Raw genomic sequence first — 17,160 nt, 5'->3', positions numbered from 1 at the left:
TGTGAGTGGTGTCCAGCTTACCGTTCTTGGCACAAAACTGATGTCCAATTTGTTGAGCCTGCCGCTGGTGATCTGAGTGCTGTGCACGATAACACTGTCTTTCTTCATTGCTTTCTTGACTGCTGAGTTTGAGGAGGCTGTAGGAGTGGGAACGGGGCCCTGCTGTGAAGATAAAGCGCCAACACCATAATCAAGACACAGCGGACGCGATGACACATTGACAATGGTGTGACTTTCAACAAAGGTTTAGTGGGGTTTCCCTGAGCACGCTTACAGAGTTACAAAGCCGCCCATGCCTTGTTGGGGCGTAATGTGACACGCTTGAACTCATTTACTTACTCTTTACTTGGGTTTCATTTGCTGTGTCACCTTAATTTCCCAGCGAGATGATTTTGATCACAGATCTTATCATCAATCGACCTTAGATTTGAAATGACATATTTGGCAAAGACAGTATTGTATTCACACGCTTTGGAAAATGAGCAAACTGGAGCAAAGAAGAGCGTTTCATTTGGTCACACTGCACTTTGCGCCCTATGGACCTTTTTGATCATCCTACAAAATTTCATATGTTCACTCTGGCCCCAGTGTGGAGAAAAAAATTTAAATCTGAATACAGCAAATCAATATAATGACCTGTTATCTAATGCCTCTGTTTGCAGAATGTGTGATTACCGCATTTATATAATGGCATCAAAATGTTTGGAACTGTATCAACCTGCATCCACACCATACATGTCGGCATAAAATATGTGGAAAGGGAAACAGCATTTCTTGCAGGTCAACTTCAGACTATTTTGTGAAGAAAATATAATGTTGGTAAATTTGGCATAAAACGGAAATTATGATAATTGTTTCCTCCCTTTTTTGACTTACAGTATGTGTGAGTAAAGCAGCTTTGCAAACATTAAAAAATAGTAAAGTGGGGCACAACTTGTGCAGGAATTGTTTGGCTCATTTTAGATGCTGATTTCTGTTTTTGTGGGCCCAGAAAGCGAGAGTGGATGAGCTAGCTAGCATATCAGGCTTTGGTGGTGTTTAACAGGGTGCGCGCGACGTGTCTGAAGATTGATGAGGGATGCGGTGAGGATGGGTGAGAAGGGTGCGCGACACAATTTCCGGGAGATTATCACTCATTGTTTATGAATGAGATTTAATTATCACTTGTGGGCATCCGAGAGTCTCTGTGCATTTACGGGAGACTCCCGGAACTTCCAAGAGACTTTGGATGTCTAGAATGACCTCCCGCCCTACTCATAATTCTCTCTTCATATAGCCGTATGCCTATTACATATCCATAAAACACTGTGATATAGCCGGGCTCGGATCGTATCGCTTTCTCACTACAATCGATCCGCACCAGAGTTCGTTTCAATCGAGCCAAGACCACCTCATTCAGGCGATCTCAGACCGATTGTTTTGGCACGGATCCGAGCGCGATTGCTGGATTCACATATTCCAAACGAACTGCGCTAACTGGGCAAACGAGACAGGTTCCAAAACAAAAGTCTAGGTGTGAAAGCACCCTAGCCTCAGTATACATACAAAAAAGAGAGCACATGTAACATTTACTAACAAAAATGATATTTAAAAGACATTTTAAGGTAGTTTACCATTTAAAATGCTAATGGACACTGGTATAAATGACTTCTTATAACGATTACATTTTACACAAAGGAAATCTGTACTGTTTCTTCAATGGCAGTACTTTATACCTTGAAGGTAAAACATGATTTGAATCATTTGCTATAACTTGAGCAGTCCTAAAGATCTCTTAGATCTCTGAGCTTGTGTCAAATCTAATGCTCCTTGTGCTCCAGAACAGAGTGGTAAGATCATGTCCGGCCCCCTTACCTGCTCCCATCCTGAACAAACTACATTTTTATTGTGATTCCTAGGCACCAGATTTTTAGACTATTCAATTTTACTATCAAGAACAATATATATATCACTTTTTTGGACATTTTATGTTTGAAATTTTCATTTAATAAACACCTCTCTGAGCCCTGACACCCCACACACTGTGTCTATTTTCTCAAAACAGTTTTGTAAATGTTTATATACATTTTCTTTTAAAGATTGATTCTATGGGATGCTTTGTAAACATGTCTAATCACATAAAGTGCATGTGTTGTACCTTTTCTTTGATAGAGCCAGGCGTTGAGGCCGGTGTTGGTTTGTGGTGGATTTTGACCGGCTGTGGCTTCTTGTTGTCCTTAGGCCTGGGTTGTGTATTAATCTTAGCCTGGAGCAAATCCACCACCCTGAAGTCTGCATAAGCGTGGGCGACATCCAAGCAGTTCTGCTCTGCAATTAAAGGATTGAAAGTTCCTGAGTCGAATGACAGCAGAGCCAAAAGTTGATCAATCTCAGAGATTTAATGCACTGTAAATCAGGTTGTTCAAAAGATGAGGTGGCATTGTGGAAATGACGTAAGGTCTGCACTGAGACGCTTACGAAATAGACTAATGATATTGAGATGTTGAGTATTATCATCTGTTTTTGCAAGAAGGTGGGCTGTACCTGTCTTATTTACTGCATTGATCTTTGCACCAGCTTTGATGAGGTACTCCACACAGGACGGCCTACAGCTCTCAATGGCTCTCATTAGGGGAGTGGCTCCATTCAGGGCGGGCCGGTCCACTGAAGCTCCTGCCTCTAAGAGCAGCTGTATAATGTCCAGCTGTCCTGCATGACAGGCGTGGTGCAGAGGTGTCCATTTGAACTGATCGCATGCATTCACATCAGCCCTGTGAGGAGGTTATTAATTCGTTAAAATTGTTTTACTATCCATGGACATATGCAAATGTACTGCAAACATTTATTCCTTTAAAGGGGTGGTCCAGCGTGTATTTTTAAGGCTTGGTAGCGTTTATAAGATGCAAAGCAATGTATGCTCATGCTTCTCTTGTAGAAAATCACGTTACTTTTTCATATATCTTATTTTGATTGTTTACAGCTACTCAACTAACATGAAAACCCCTGTCATATTTCCTGGTTCCTCTAAAAGGCCCGCACTGAAGAGGCTCTGATTAGTCAGCTAACATATTATGCTGTGATTCGTGAATTGCCTCGACGTCACCACGTTATCCCCTTACAAGCACATGCTTTTTTGCTGTGTAAGCAGCCATATCAGTTTGCCTGAATCAGACAGAAAATGAAGAGCACGCAGCTGAACCTCACACCTGCTCTCTAAAATAAAATCTGACAGGTGTCTTTCAAATATATTTGGAATAATGTAGAATGCAGGGAAAGCGGCTGCATATAGAGACAAGGAAAGCATCCGCACAGAGAGACATGCAGCGCTGCTGAAGAATGTGGGTGTTTACAGCGGTTTGACTAATAAATATGAATTTAAAGCTAAATTGTTAGCGGTGCCAAACAGCATTTTCCGTTGTTTACAACCATGTTTACGTGCTCGTTACAACATACCGTTAATTCTAGAAACTGTGCATGCAATTGATCAATTTTAACAAATAAAAATACTTGCAGGTTGTGGCTCACAATCCACAGCTTGTCAGTTGGAGGTGTTTTTGACCGAATCCAGCACTGAACTGGGAAAGATTCTGGTAGTTGTCCTTTATCAAATGCTAGTTATATATATATATATATATATATATATATATATATATATATATATATATATATATATATATATATATATATATATATTAAGGGTGGAGCCGAACCCGAATACGGTATTCGGAAAGGCACGAATAGCGTGTTTTTACGAATACTTGGTTCGAACAAATACTTGAAAAATTATTTGTATTCGGGAGCAAGAAAAACACTATATCAAAAAGCAGCGTTTCCTCATGAGACCACAGTGCATGCCCGCGTGAGTGAGTGAGTGAGTGAGTGAGTGAGTGAGAGAGTGAGAGAGTGAGAGAGTGAGAGAGAGAGAGAGAGAGAGAGAGAGAGAGAGAGAGAGAGAGAGAGAGAGAGAGAGAGACACACGCTCAGTGCAAAATGTGCCAAAGCCCGAAACTGAAAGCGAGACGTGACTTTTAAGGGGCTGTTTCATATGGATTTATTAACCATTCTTGCTGTTCAGTGATCGCAAACTGCCGTAGTTTAAAGACGCAAACTCCTCACAGCACGACAGCTGCACCTTCAGCAGACCTCCTCATTCCTGCAGCACGAGAGCTTTATGATTGTTTATGCGCACCAAAAGTGGCGGATCTGTCCGGTAAAATATCTGACTGCGTGTCGCCGCATCCCTAAGGACTGTTTGGCGAAATATTTGACTGCATGTCACTGCATAACAAACGACTGAAAGGATATAACTAGAGAACTCTCCACTGTGCTACTGGATGAGAGCGTATGGCAAGCCGTTTTAGCATTTAAACCTTGTTCAGACTATCCATAAATATATTTAGAGATATCTCTAATTATATTTTGACTTGTCATAATTATAATTCGACTAGTCAGATTGGAAATATCTGCAAATATATTATGACTGACTAGTCATATTCCTCCATTGACTTCCATTGAAAAATATTTGCAGATCTCTAAATAAACAAACAAACAAACTTTGTGTCCGTTTTGTGGCAGGCAGATGATACTAGCAGGGCTGTATCTTTTAGTATTATATAGAATACTTTTGTTCTGCCAGATCTCCCAGGCAGGGTTTTATTTAGATTTATTTAGTTAATTTTAGTTTTCGGAATTCTGTGCATTGGAAAGAAGTTCTTTCAGAAGAAGAACAGTTTTAGAAGTATTATTTGTTTTTATTCTGTCTATTCAGTGTCCTTCAACAAGAACGGTGGTGGTGGGGTTCATAATATTCACAATGGTATTTTATTAGTTGTTGGTTTAACCATGGATGAGATAATGGCTTCTATGTTATTTTCTTTTCAATGACATTTCTTATCACATGTTCAAAAACAACAGCCAATATTGCATATCTATAATTTATATAATGGGTATAATTAAACAATTCTTTCACTATAACGTAAATTAGAAGTGTAATAGAAAAAATATATATTTTTGCGCCATTTTGAATTTTACTCGAATACAAATACAAATACTTTTCCCCCCTCAACAAATACAAATACAAATACCGGCTGCTCTGCACATCCCTATATATATATATATATATATATATATATATATATATATATATATATATATATATATATATATATATATATATATATATATATATATATATATAATTCTCTGGAACACAATTAAAATTAAACTGTAAGCACTTGTCTTTGTGTAATGTCAATTGGATGCCCAAATACACAAACAGAAGAAGCTCTGTGGAATTAGCAACAATTGTACTGCATTTTAGCTTTCTCTGCTATAACATTACAGCCCCTCTGGCCATGCCCCTTCGCTGTGCAGGGTGTATGTGTGTGGTGAATACGTGTAACCTAAAACCCTTGTAATCTCACTAGCTCGGATGTATTTATTTGTAGTCCCAAAACTTTGTTAGCTGCAGGCTTTGCTAAGCAAACTCTGTAAAAGCCAATGTCTCTTTTTGCATTGAACTGCGAGCATATTACATTCAGAGATGTTGTTTATGTTCACACAGCTACATTACACATCAGCTAAAGTTTAAAATATGATATCGTAGTGGACCACCCCTTTAAAAAAAAATTTAAATTGTCGTTTGCTACCCTTATATATTTCCAAACCTGTATTATTTACTTTTCTGTGAAACAAGGAAAAAGATATTTTGAAGAATGTTGATAACTAAACTGCTTTGGTTCTAATTGAGTTCCATTGTAATTTTTTTTGCCATAGTCCTGCATTATCAACATTCTTCAAATATGTTCTGCAGAAAAACGAAACAGGGTGTGCAGAACTGACAAAAAATAATCTCAAGATTTTGGGTGATTCGTCAATTGATTGTTCTAAATATCTACTGATTGTCCTCAGTGCTGTTAATGACAAATTTGACACTAAAACCACCAATAGGTGGCAGCATGTGACTGTTCTAATGAGTAATTCATTGAATAATTCATTGATACGATTTGTTTTGAATGACTCATTTTAAAAATGAAGCAAGTAAGTCTAAATGAACGGATCATTGAATCTCGAAATAAGATGGATGATTAAAAAAGAAATACCACAGTGTTGACAGCAAACACGAAGATGTTCTGTTCCAGCTTTGTTTGGAACAATTTTTGTTGCGAAGCATTAAAAATTACTTTTAATATTAACTTCTTGCTTGTTGATGTACTGTTCAATTTACAATAAAATCAAAACCCCATTTGCGACTGTGCTCATACTGTATGCTGGTATTCAGAAAAGTGGCACTCTTGCAAAATTTGACAAGGTTTTCCTGCACATTGTTGAAACTACAATATTATAAACGATAAATGCTGCACAACCCTAATACAGGTTTAGAAAAACATGAGAGTGAGCAAATGAAAAGAGAATTGTCCTTGGCTGTACTGTATCTTTAATTCAATGCTTACAGTTGCTAAGTCTTACCCATTATCGAGGAGAAACTTCGCCATTTCGTAGTTCCCACTTGCACATGCAGCCATAAGTGGTGTCTTGTAGAAGCGATCTTTCACATCTACAGGGACTTTTTGGCTGAGTGCCAACCTAAGAGACTCAATATCTCCAGTTTTAACGCAGTAGTTCAAATTGATGTATATCTTTTCTGGCTCATCGATGTACCATGCCGTGTCATCTTCAATAGGATGTCCCGGTCGATGGTCCCGGTCATATCTTTGGGTGTCTGTAGCATGCTGCCAACTTTCAATCATAAAATGAGGTGGCCCTCCATCATCACGCCGATGAATGAGATCTTGCGGGACTGTACAGATGGGCAATGGAAGGTTGAACTTATTCTTTTTGGTCTTTCCTGCCTTGGCTGCCTTCTTCTTCTTCGGCCCATAGGAAGCCATAACATATGTCTTCGGAAGATATTTAAGACCTCTTAAGAAGTCGTTTATATTTATAAAGCCCTCTCTTCTCTTATCAAGAGCAAGCAGAAGAATGTGAATTTGAACATCATCTAGAGGAGCGTGAAGTTCCTTCAGAACAGACACAAATGTCCCCTTGGGCACAAACTCCACTCCAATGAAGCCATCTGTTGCAGACTCGAAAGCACTTCTCAGTTCATTCTCATTTTCATGAGACCAGTCATGAAGCATCAGAGCCCATGGCCCATTCGTGCCTCCTTTTGAGGACTTTCCATGCAGCCGTTCAGCCTTCTTAAGCTCTTTTACAGTGGCCTTGTGCCCACAGTCCTTAGCAATCTGACGGGGAAGCAGGCCTTCTTGGTTCTTCAATTTGGGATTGCACCCTGAAGTAGAAATATATAAAAGAATTAAAGATTATATTTTAGATTTATTTTACTTTAGCTAGTATATTTCAGTTCAGCTTGGATTGAATATTGCTTTTATGGTAGGGCTGCACAATGTAAGTAATTATTTTCAGTTTTCTGAATAAAAATTTTGTAATAATTTTACTTTTCCAAACATGAAGCATTAATAAATATTATTATTGTGACATTACTGTTGAACAGTCACTAATCATGTATTAAAGAATAATAAAACAATAAATATATTGTGTATACTGATTTATGATGGACTACTCAGATTGGGAAAGCAGAATAGAACAATGTAATACATAAACTTTTTTCAGAGACCACTCTTCAAGCATTCCGTTAAAAATGAATGAATACACAAAACAGACTGTAGTAATATCACAAAATGCAATTCTAATAAACTACTTTACAGTTCAGCTAGTCAGTTTAATTTAAGTTTAATATTAAAATGCACACCGTCATTTGTAAAGTACTACAGTACTTAATAAACAGTAAAATCTCATTAAAATCAACATTAAACATTAAATCAACATTAAAATCTCGAGTAGACTTCATAACAAATTTATAGGTTGTTTTCAATCACGTGGTTCTGGTGACACACGAAATTCATATGGAGGGCAGAAAGTGAAAAACTAAATGGTACACATAAAGGGAAGTTCGTATTTTTGCGATTTATACCATATTTCAAAGAAGATATAGATAGAAAATAACCACATGTGTTGGGTAGGATCCTATATCATGAAGAGGGCTGAGTTTTCTACTAAACTAAAATATATTTGCTTGTCATCGAGGCGGTAGATGCTGTATAAGCTATTACGTTACATGGAAAAGTAGTAAATACTAAAGTGTTTGGAAGCATACTATAGAAAATTACTTGAATTAAATTGTCGTAGTAATTATGTTGTTGCTGTGGTACAACACAAGTGTAGTACTAAACAAGTTATTCAATAAGCTTCATTTTTCTACGCTTTAATCACAATGCACTACAGTTAACATTAATATTGAAGGATTTATTACAGTTTATCAGTTAACTATGCTCCAGTATTCTTTAGTATTCATTAACAAAGAGTTGTACACATTATACACTATACTACGTGGTTCAAAAACATGCTTATTATAAATTCCTTTAGTTTTTTCCCCATGCAGATATCTTCCAGACAACCTGAAATAACAGATGAAAGCATACAAAAATGTGGACGCATAGCCTACATTATTATTAATATTATTATTGTTATTGTTATTATTATTTGTAAGTGGGAAAAGTTCTCCACAATAATAACCGTCTAGTTTTGTCACAAAGGTTGCATTTCTTTTTTGTCCAGTAGATGAACTTTCAAACATTCACCGCTGCTGTGCATTTAGACGTTAACGTTACGGTTGTTTATTCCACCAAAACGCCAGTAAAGACACAGATTATTGCAAAACAAGACAAATATTTTATAACATCAATTACAGGGCAGGGTACGTTATTTATATTCTCCTGGATTTTGTGTGGTGGTGTTTGTATCTAATTTTTATATATTTTAATACAACACAGTAGCAGGCGACGCAGTGGCGCAGTAGGTAGTGCTGTCGCCTCACAGCAAGAAGGTCACTGGTTCGAGCCTCGGCTGGGTCAGTTGACGTTTTTGTGTGGAGTTTGCATGTTCTCCCTGCTTTCGCGTGGGTTTCCTCTGGGTGCTCCGGTTTCCCCCACAGTCCAAAGACATGCACTACAGGTGAATTGGGTAGGCTAAATTGTCCGTAGAGTATGAGTGTGAATGAGAGTGTGTGGATGTTTCCCAGAGATGGGTTGCGGGTGGAAGGGCATCCGCTGAGTGAAAACTTGCTGGATAAGTTGGCGGTTCATTCCGCTGTGGCGACCCCCGTGTAGGAGCCATACACTGTGTATTGGCGATTGACCACTAGGTGTCAGTACGACACTATATAACTGGCTTCACTGCATGGAGGAAGACAGTGTTGGTAGGAAGCACACAGTTTTTGACCGTCTCGTCTCGTCTCGTCTCGTCTCGTAACTGAGTGTAATTCAACTCAACTCAAGGTAACAGAGAAGTGTGCATATAGATTAAGGAAAGTGATTAAGTAATTCTGTTGATTGGATGTTGATTGGAAAATAAAGACGTTTTTATTTGCATCTATTTTGCTTACAGACTTTTACGCGTTAAAAACTTGCTCACTCTACCAACAATAGCGCCATTTCAAAGCCGCTACACCCAGATTAATCAAGGGACTAGGCCGAAAAGAAAATTAATGAATGAATAACACAGTAACATTTTTATACACATAGCTAGGCCTGTATATAATCTTTTTTGGTGCTGTCAAATTAATTATCACGTTTCAAAAAAGTTTGCATGCATGGATGTATTGTGTTGATTACATGCCACCTTTTCTTCCGTTTTTCAGCTACTTTCTTCAACTTTCTCCCCTTTTTGAGCCAAAACCTTAGGAAGTCCATAAAAGCTGTTCGGCATTTCTTATTTTAGCCAATTTAAACAAAAATAAACAACATAAAACAGAAACATTTAGATGTTCTGCTAGCGATTCCTATGTAGAAGAATCACTTCCTGCCCTCCATCTCTATTTCACGCATCATCAATGACATCTTGTGAAAACAACCAATTGATTCTGTAAGAGAGATGTTCATTTACCTCTTTGAGCTAGAAATCTGCAGCAGTCTGTGTATCCACCAGAAGCAGCAAAATGCAGAGGTGTATCGCCCTCTGTTGTCACCCCGCCAACATCTGCTCTATATGCAGACAGCACCTTAATGATCTGGAAATGACCAGAAGTAAAAAGCATTGATCAATAATCACTGGGAGAATTGTAATGGATTATAGACAAAAGAAAACAGAAAGAAGATTGCAGGAGAGTCATTACTTCAAAGAAGCCTTTTTCTGCTGCAAAGTGAGCTGCGTGGAATCGCTTCTTGTCCAGAGCATTGACGTTTCCTCCTTTCTTGAGGATGGCTCTCACTAGTTCTAATGCTCCTGCTCTGGCCGCCTCCATCAGAGCTGTTCGACCTGTTTCCTGTGATAATGTACACACAGTGAAGGGTAATACTACTCAGTATAGTCAATGTGATACCTTTACTTATAAGTAGGCTTATTACGATTTCAGATTTCTTTTGTAGCGATTAATTGCGTTATTTATTACTATATGCCATGATATTGACCTAAGCAGCAAAATAGGTTACTTTAACAAATATAATAACCAAAAATGTAAAGCTTTTTGTATATAAATAATAATAACAGTAATAATACATTTTATTTAAAGCGCCTTTCAAGAAACCCAAGGTCACTGTACAACAATTATACACAATTCTATAATTAAAAAAAAAATTAACCTACAGTATTAAAATAGAGAAGATGATAAAATATGCAAACAAAATACAAAATGTAGTAGTGCGGTTATAAAAAGTATGTTAGTTGGAACAGATGAGTTTAGGGTCTGGATTTGAACAGAGGGAGAGAGTTAATGTTGTGGATGTCGGGAGGAAGTGAATTCCCGAGTTTGGGAGCAGAGCGGCTGAAAGCTCTGCTCCCCATCGTGCTGATACAGGCAAAGGGGACAGAGAGGTGGATGGAGGAGGAGCATCTAAGGGAGCTATGAGTGGTGATATAAAGGAGATCAGATGAATAAGGATGATTGTTAATTGTATGATGAAATAATGAATTGTAAATGAATGTTCAGAGGAAACAAATGTTTCAAATAGGGTTGGGTCGATAGACGATGTCATCGTCCATTGTTGATGGCCGATAGACATCACGATGCTGAGCAAGCATTGCGATTCTCCGCCCTGCCCCCTTCTCAGCAACAACCCGCTTGCTAAAAATACAGACGGCCCCATTTACACTAATACGTCTTAGTTTTATAAGGGCATTTTAGAATGAAAACGATCCACGTCCACAAGGGCGTTTCACCTAGCATTTCTGAAAATCCCTCCTTCCACACTATACCGCTGAAAACGCACATCACGGACCACACACACACAAACACACACACACACACACTGTCATGCGCTCTAGCATATGCGGGCGTCTGAGCTCCAGGCAGTCAATGGGTGCTTTGAGCACAAAACCCCAGACAGCAGTGCACGTCAACAGTTATCAAGCATGTACAGCTGGATCGCATCTCACTATAGTTGTTAAACATTAATCTTGTCTCTATCTAAGGACTCTTGTATCTTTTGAATCTATCAGGTAACATGTCACAGCGTCAGTACATCGCTTCAATCTTTCGCTTTCAAGCTTGTATTTAGTAATTTTAACAAAAACCTCAGATACTGTTGGTTTCTACCTTTCGGTTGTGCACCTTTTGACCAACCAAGTTTGTGGACGCCATTATAACGACACAGATCACTCTGCCTATTCATGCTAAAAAAAAAAAAAAAGTGATTATTAGTTATGAATGAATGAATTAATAATAAATAATTAATTCACCGCCGCCTTTGACGACAATGCCATCGTCCATTGCGATGTTTCACATTAGACATTGTACAATGCCAAATTAGTCGACATCGCCCAACCCTAGTTTCAATCAAATTAAATTGAAAAAGGATGATAAGGTACAACAAGTAACACTTGTCACATTTGTAAATGTTAATTAATGGATAACAATAGTATGAAAAATCCCGATTTATTACAGTCACTATGTTAATTTTAGTTCAAAATACAACTGAAATTTATTATTTATTAGCTACATTTAAAACATTTCATTACAACTGCAATTTTAATGCGTTATTAGGCATTCATTAATACATTAACATAATCTAAGATTACTTGAGCTTTTGTAGTATTCATCTTGAGTTTAGTTCAATTAAGTAACTTGCTACACTATATAAATAGTCACCAAATTTTCAATTAATATTTTAGCATGTAGTAGACCAGATTAAAATGTAAAAATGTTTGAATTGTTAAGTTCACCAATCAAGTCTCAAAGCATTTGATGTTGTTATGACTAATACGGCAAATACAACATTAATATTCTCAAAAAACACTCTAGAAGTTTAAATAATAAATGATTATTCACTGTATTTTGAAGTCCTCACATTATCAATATTGTGCATGTTCAATATTACATTAATTTTCTTTTCGGCCTAGTTCATTTATTCATCAGGGATCGCCACAGCGGAATGAACCCCCAACTTACCAGCATATGTTTTACACAGCGGATGCCCTTCCAGCTGCAACCCATCACTGGGAAACATCAATACACACTCATTCATACACATACGCCATGGACAATTTTAGCTTACCCAATTCACCTAAACCACATGTTTTTGGACTTGTGGGGGAAACCCATGTGAACACAAGGAGAACATGCAAACTCTACACAGAAATGCCAACTGACCCAGCTGGGGCTCGAACCAGCGACCTTCTTGCTGTAAGGCGATTGTGCTACCCACTGCGCCACCATGCTGTCCTTCATTATTACAATATAGTGAATTATTAAATATCGGCACATACTTATAAGTGGTTTGGTATTACATGGGTGATACTCTTTCAGAAGGTCATAAGTTTAAATCTGCCCAGGGAACAAGGATTCAAATACACCATTATCAATTACACCACATTTGCATACCTGATTTGTAGCATTGGGGTCCGCTCCTCTCTCTAGGATGCTGAGGCACATTCCTTCACAGTCCTGAGCTTGTTCACAGGCCAGCAGGAACACTGGTATGCCAGCTTCTGAAACATTGTTGACATCTGCATTGCCATTAAGGACCACCTGGAGGCAGCGCATGTGTCTTTTGGTGGGGTGGAGGCAGTAGAAGAGCACGCCTGGCAGAGAAGCCACAGTACGGATTACTTGGATCAGTTTACACACTAGTTTTACTGGTCGTGCCCTGATCTGTAATTAGATAGACTGCATACAGTAAATCTCCAAAATGGCAGGATGCTGCCTGCCACTGAGGATCTTTGTCGACAATGTGGATGCTCTTAAAGTACAAATAAATTCAAAACTAACAATATGATTTTGTTAGCTCACATTGCTAGTTTTGTGGTGATCAATTAATCTGTGCATGCCATTAAGATGAAAAAAAATGCACTTGTGGTCAGTTAAATTCTCAGATTATGTCAGTCTCTGAGGTATTAGGTGTGGCTAACATAATTAACCACGCCCCTCCAGCTGTTAGTTTTGACAACAAACCGAAATGGCAAGGAGATGTCTGTTAGGTTGTAATAACTCTGCCCAACCTGTTTCCTGATCTTTCTGAATGAAATGCCTACTTTACTACATCCAATCAGCTCGCAGTAGAAAAAAAAACAAGCCACGCCCACTGTTTTCTCATTTAATATTCTGAATGTGGAGAAAAAAAATCAGATTCATGCAGACTTTAAACTGTCTTATGAAGGATAAAGGCATGTTCACAGAATGATAATTAAATCAATAAAAAAACTGAGTGATTCTGAAATAGTTTTTTTTTTCTTGCACTTTTATCATGACATTAACTTTTTAATTCAGAACACTTATGAAACAGTTCTGTTATCTCTATAGTTATCCTTGGTGGGAAAAGGCCTTAATTGCTGCTGAGGTCTCAAATACTGGAATCTTCATTGATATTTAACCCTTGGTGGAGGAATTGTACATCGATAAATAAAACAGTACATTGATGTTAGCATATTATTTACTTTGCCTTTGACTAAAAATTTCAAAGTTGCATTCATATTTTTAATTTAAAGGGGAGCTGTTAAAGGGGAATGTTTTTGCCAGGAAAATAAAGAAATATGTTTATGCACACTTCCGAGAGCCTTTCTTTCTGTCCATGCAGTGAAATGAAAGAAAAGTGTGAAGCCGCACACGACAAGCCACAGACCGGAAGTCAGTCGAATGAGTTCCGATCATCTCTGTATGTGGAAAACTTGGATCCGATTTGAGCTGCGGATCTTTTAAAATATTTGGACTCCTGCGACTACACTGTATGCGATGTATTCCAGTGTTGTCCAAGCAGACCCGTGTGCATGAGATGAAAAACAAGAATTTTTCATTTTTTTTTTTATCAGAAATAAGTCTATATTAAAAAAAAAATCTATTTGTAAATAAGTAAAATATTATTTTTAATCTTGTCTCCACATTCTCTCCAAAATTTTTAGCAGTCTATGATTAGTTTCTAGTATTCATTCATTCATTCATTCATTCAACCATGTTAAACGCACAGAGAATAAAGGCTCTAGCTTTTGCACTCCTTTATTGTGTCTGAATGTCATAACATAAGCAGTAGAAAAGCTGGCTTGAGGACCAGCAATATGTTGCTATGTGCAGTTCACACACGACCACTGGTCCCAAAAGAGTTTGTGTAGTCCACATACACATACCTTTAAACAATATATTAAGTAAAAACTAAAACAATTACCTTTCCCTTCTATGTCTACAAGTTTCATGTCTGCGTTCTTCTTGGCTAGTAGAGACACGATACCATCATATCCAAGTTCGGCAGCCAGCATCAGTGGTGTGCGTCCACTTCTGTCCTGCACATCTGGACGGGCACCTTGATCAACGAGGAACTCCAGCATGTCGGGTTTGTTGGTCACTGCTGCCAAGTGCAGGACCCCATTGCCATCACGTGGCTCGGTCAGATTGATGAGGTCGTCAACACCCATGCTGATTAGTTTCTCTATGTACGTCTTATCTCCATCCTGGATACACTGAAGCAGCCGATAGATCTGCAAGACTTGAAGCCTTCCTTTGGCCTGTTTGCAGGACATTTTGAACCTAGAAAGATGTCAAATTTTTAGTACCATTCATACGTTTTGCTATTTTGAGGTGATTGTATTCTGTTGAGAATTTAATTAAGGCTTAATAGTAGGGTAGAACATGGCTTTGAAAGAAGTCTTGTATGCTTACCAATGCAACATGGACCGTATTTGATGAAAAATACAGTACAACAGCAATATTGTGAAATATTATATTTATTGAATTATTATTTAACCCCTTAACGGTCGTCCCCTCTTTTTAAACATGAACATGAAAATAACATGTTCAACCTAAATGATTGTCAATCTTCAACACTTTGGTGCATAGATTGAAGCTTGGTCTTATTTTCAAGATGGTAGATGTCAGATTGTAGCTGAAGTGAAAAAGTAAAAAAAAAAATTAAATAAAACAAAAGTTAAGTGTGTTTATATTTATGAAAATAATAAAAAATAAATAAATGTAAAAATTATTATAATACATAAAATTTCCTTTTTGCTAAAATTAAAAGATACATATCTGAGCAAATTATATCCCAATTTTAAAGTTGATATCGCAAAAAAATTAGCTTTCAATAAGATTTTGCATGGCCACCAGAATTCCGTTTACATTGATGACTTTACCTCGGTGCCCCCTGTTTTCAGGAATATGAACTGTATTTTTTCATACTTTTGACAATGTTTGTAAAATAAACATACAATTCTAAAGTACTATGGACAGTTTGGTGGTATTTGATTTGAACTTAGTCTCTACAAAACATCTTGGAAAAAAAAACCTTTACACGTGGATTTCTGTAGCAAAGTAATGCTTTATGACTCTAATGAGTATCCTTTTTGCAAATTAATATTGCTCAGTAATGTCAGGTGGCAGGACGGTGACAGTTAAGGGACATGCAAATGTTATCCCTGTGATAGGTTTTCAGCATCAGTACTCTATTCTGCAGTGATCATTCAGAATTAATTTTGTATGATTTGGAACTCAAGAAAAATTCTGTTGTAAATGTCAGACAGCGGTACTGTTTCATATTTTTTGTGCTCAATTTTAAACTGCCATTCAAAATTTTGTGTAATATTTATTTTAATATAACAATTTAATATTTATTATTTATTTTGTTGTTGTTGTTCAGCAAGAATGGATTGAATGACCCAAAACTGTTTTAATATTTAAATTAAAACAAAAAAGTAAAGACACCAATCTTTAAAATAAAAAATCAGCTTTGATAATGATAAGAACTTTAATAAATATATGTCATCATTTCCACAAAATAGTTTGCTAATAACACCCCTAATAATATTAAGAACCATTATAAAAGAGTTCCAATAATGACTGAGAACCAAATCAGGATATTAGAATGATTTTTAAAGGATCACGTGAACTATTTCGTTTATCTTTTACATTGTCCCGATTTTCAACGTTGGATCTTTTCCCACTTTGCAATTGACAGATTTGTTTTAGCAACCTCACTACTATACCTGTACATCCACACGTTTTATAACACTAATGTTAAACAATAATCAGATTCTCTTACCTTTAGTCGATGTCTGAAATCAGCAGTGTATGTGACTAATGTTTCATTCAGCATAGTTTGCAAGCGCGGCTTTCTGTGTGTGTCTCTATGGAAACAGCACGCCGTGGCCCTTGAACTCTTTAAAAGCTTCTTGAAGAAGTAAATTCCGCCTCGCCTCGTTTGTCTCCTCCTCTTTCTGATTTAGAAATGGCCTCAGGTAGAATTACCGCACTTTTACGTGATCACTTGACCCGGGTTGAGCTTGAAGAGAAACGGTGTATCGGTTTTCATGGCATGTCTTCAAGCGTGTGAGTAACTTTTTGAATGAGTGACAGTAAGTGACATCCATCACAAAGAGAGACTTCCTCGAGCTATGGTCATAATGGATATGGTTATCTCACGACCAAGTAGAGTTCATGCATAATTTAATCTGTTATCATCTAAACCTAACCTCAGTCATACAGGAAGAAGAGACCTCAAGGTTCAAGAAAACTTGTGGAATATTGATGTCGTCCACTAGAGGACGCTAACACTTTATAAATAGCATTGTAATGTGGGACACAGGACAACAAAACACCAAAGTGTCAATTTTATGAAATTTAGATTTATACATAACATGAAAGCTGAATAAATAAGCTTTGCATTGATATATGGTTTGTTTAAACCA

The 17,160-nt window shown here is 37.4% G+C and overlaps 1 protein-coding gene and 1 long non-coding RNA gene across 3 annotated transcripts in view; one reads left to right on the top strand and one right to left on the bottom strand.

Annotated features, from left to right (window-relative positions):
• The window catches only part of LOC147839385 (uncharacterized), a 73,707-nt gene extending 59,998 nt beyond the window's left edge, over nt 1-13,709 (top strand). The window contains exon 2 of the long non-coding RNA XR_015518695.1: nt 12,911-13,709. This is a non-coding gene — a long non-coding RNA (uncharacterized LOC147839385). The remainder of the gene's footprint in view (nt 1-12,910) is intronic.
• ankef1a (ankyrin repeat and EF-hand domain containing 1a) overlaps nt 1-16,609 on the bottom strand; it is a 35,046-nt gene extending 18,437 nt beyond the window's left edge. The window contains exons 1-9 of one of the 2 annotated variants that reach the window (XM_087297525.1): nt 16,515-16,609; nt 14,649-15,007; nt 12,875-13,074; nt 10,172-10,321; nt 9,943-10,066; nt 6,448-7,270; nt 2,524-2,750; nt 2,138-2,307; nt 22-162 (exon numbers count right to left, since the gene is read on the bottom strand). In XM_087297525.1, the coding sequence (XP_087153651.1) occupies nt 22-162; nt 2,138-2,307; nt 2,524-2,750; nt 6,448-7,270; nt 9,943-10,066; nt 10,172-10,321; nt 12,875-13,074; nt 14,649-15,000 (2,187 nt within the window). In that variant the 5' untranslated portion in view covers nt 15,001-15,007; nt 16,515-16,609. 2 annotated transcript variants of the gene reach the window in all.
• Between the last annotated feature and the right edge of the window lie 551 nt (nt 16,610-17,160).

Source organism: Danio rerio, chromosome 20, assembly GCF_052040795.2.
Source record: "Danio rerio strain M-AB ecotype USA chromosome 20, GRCz13ab, whole genome shotgun sequence".
NCBI classification, from domain to species: Eukaryota; Metazoa; Chordata; class Actinopteri; order Cypriniformes; family Danionidae; genus Danio; species Danio rerio.
This window is presented reverse-complemented; position numbering and strand designations above follow the sequence as displayed.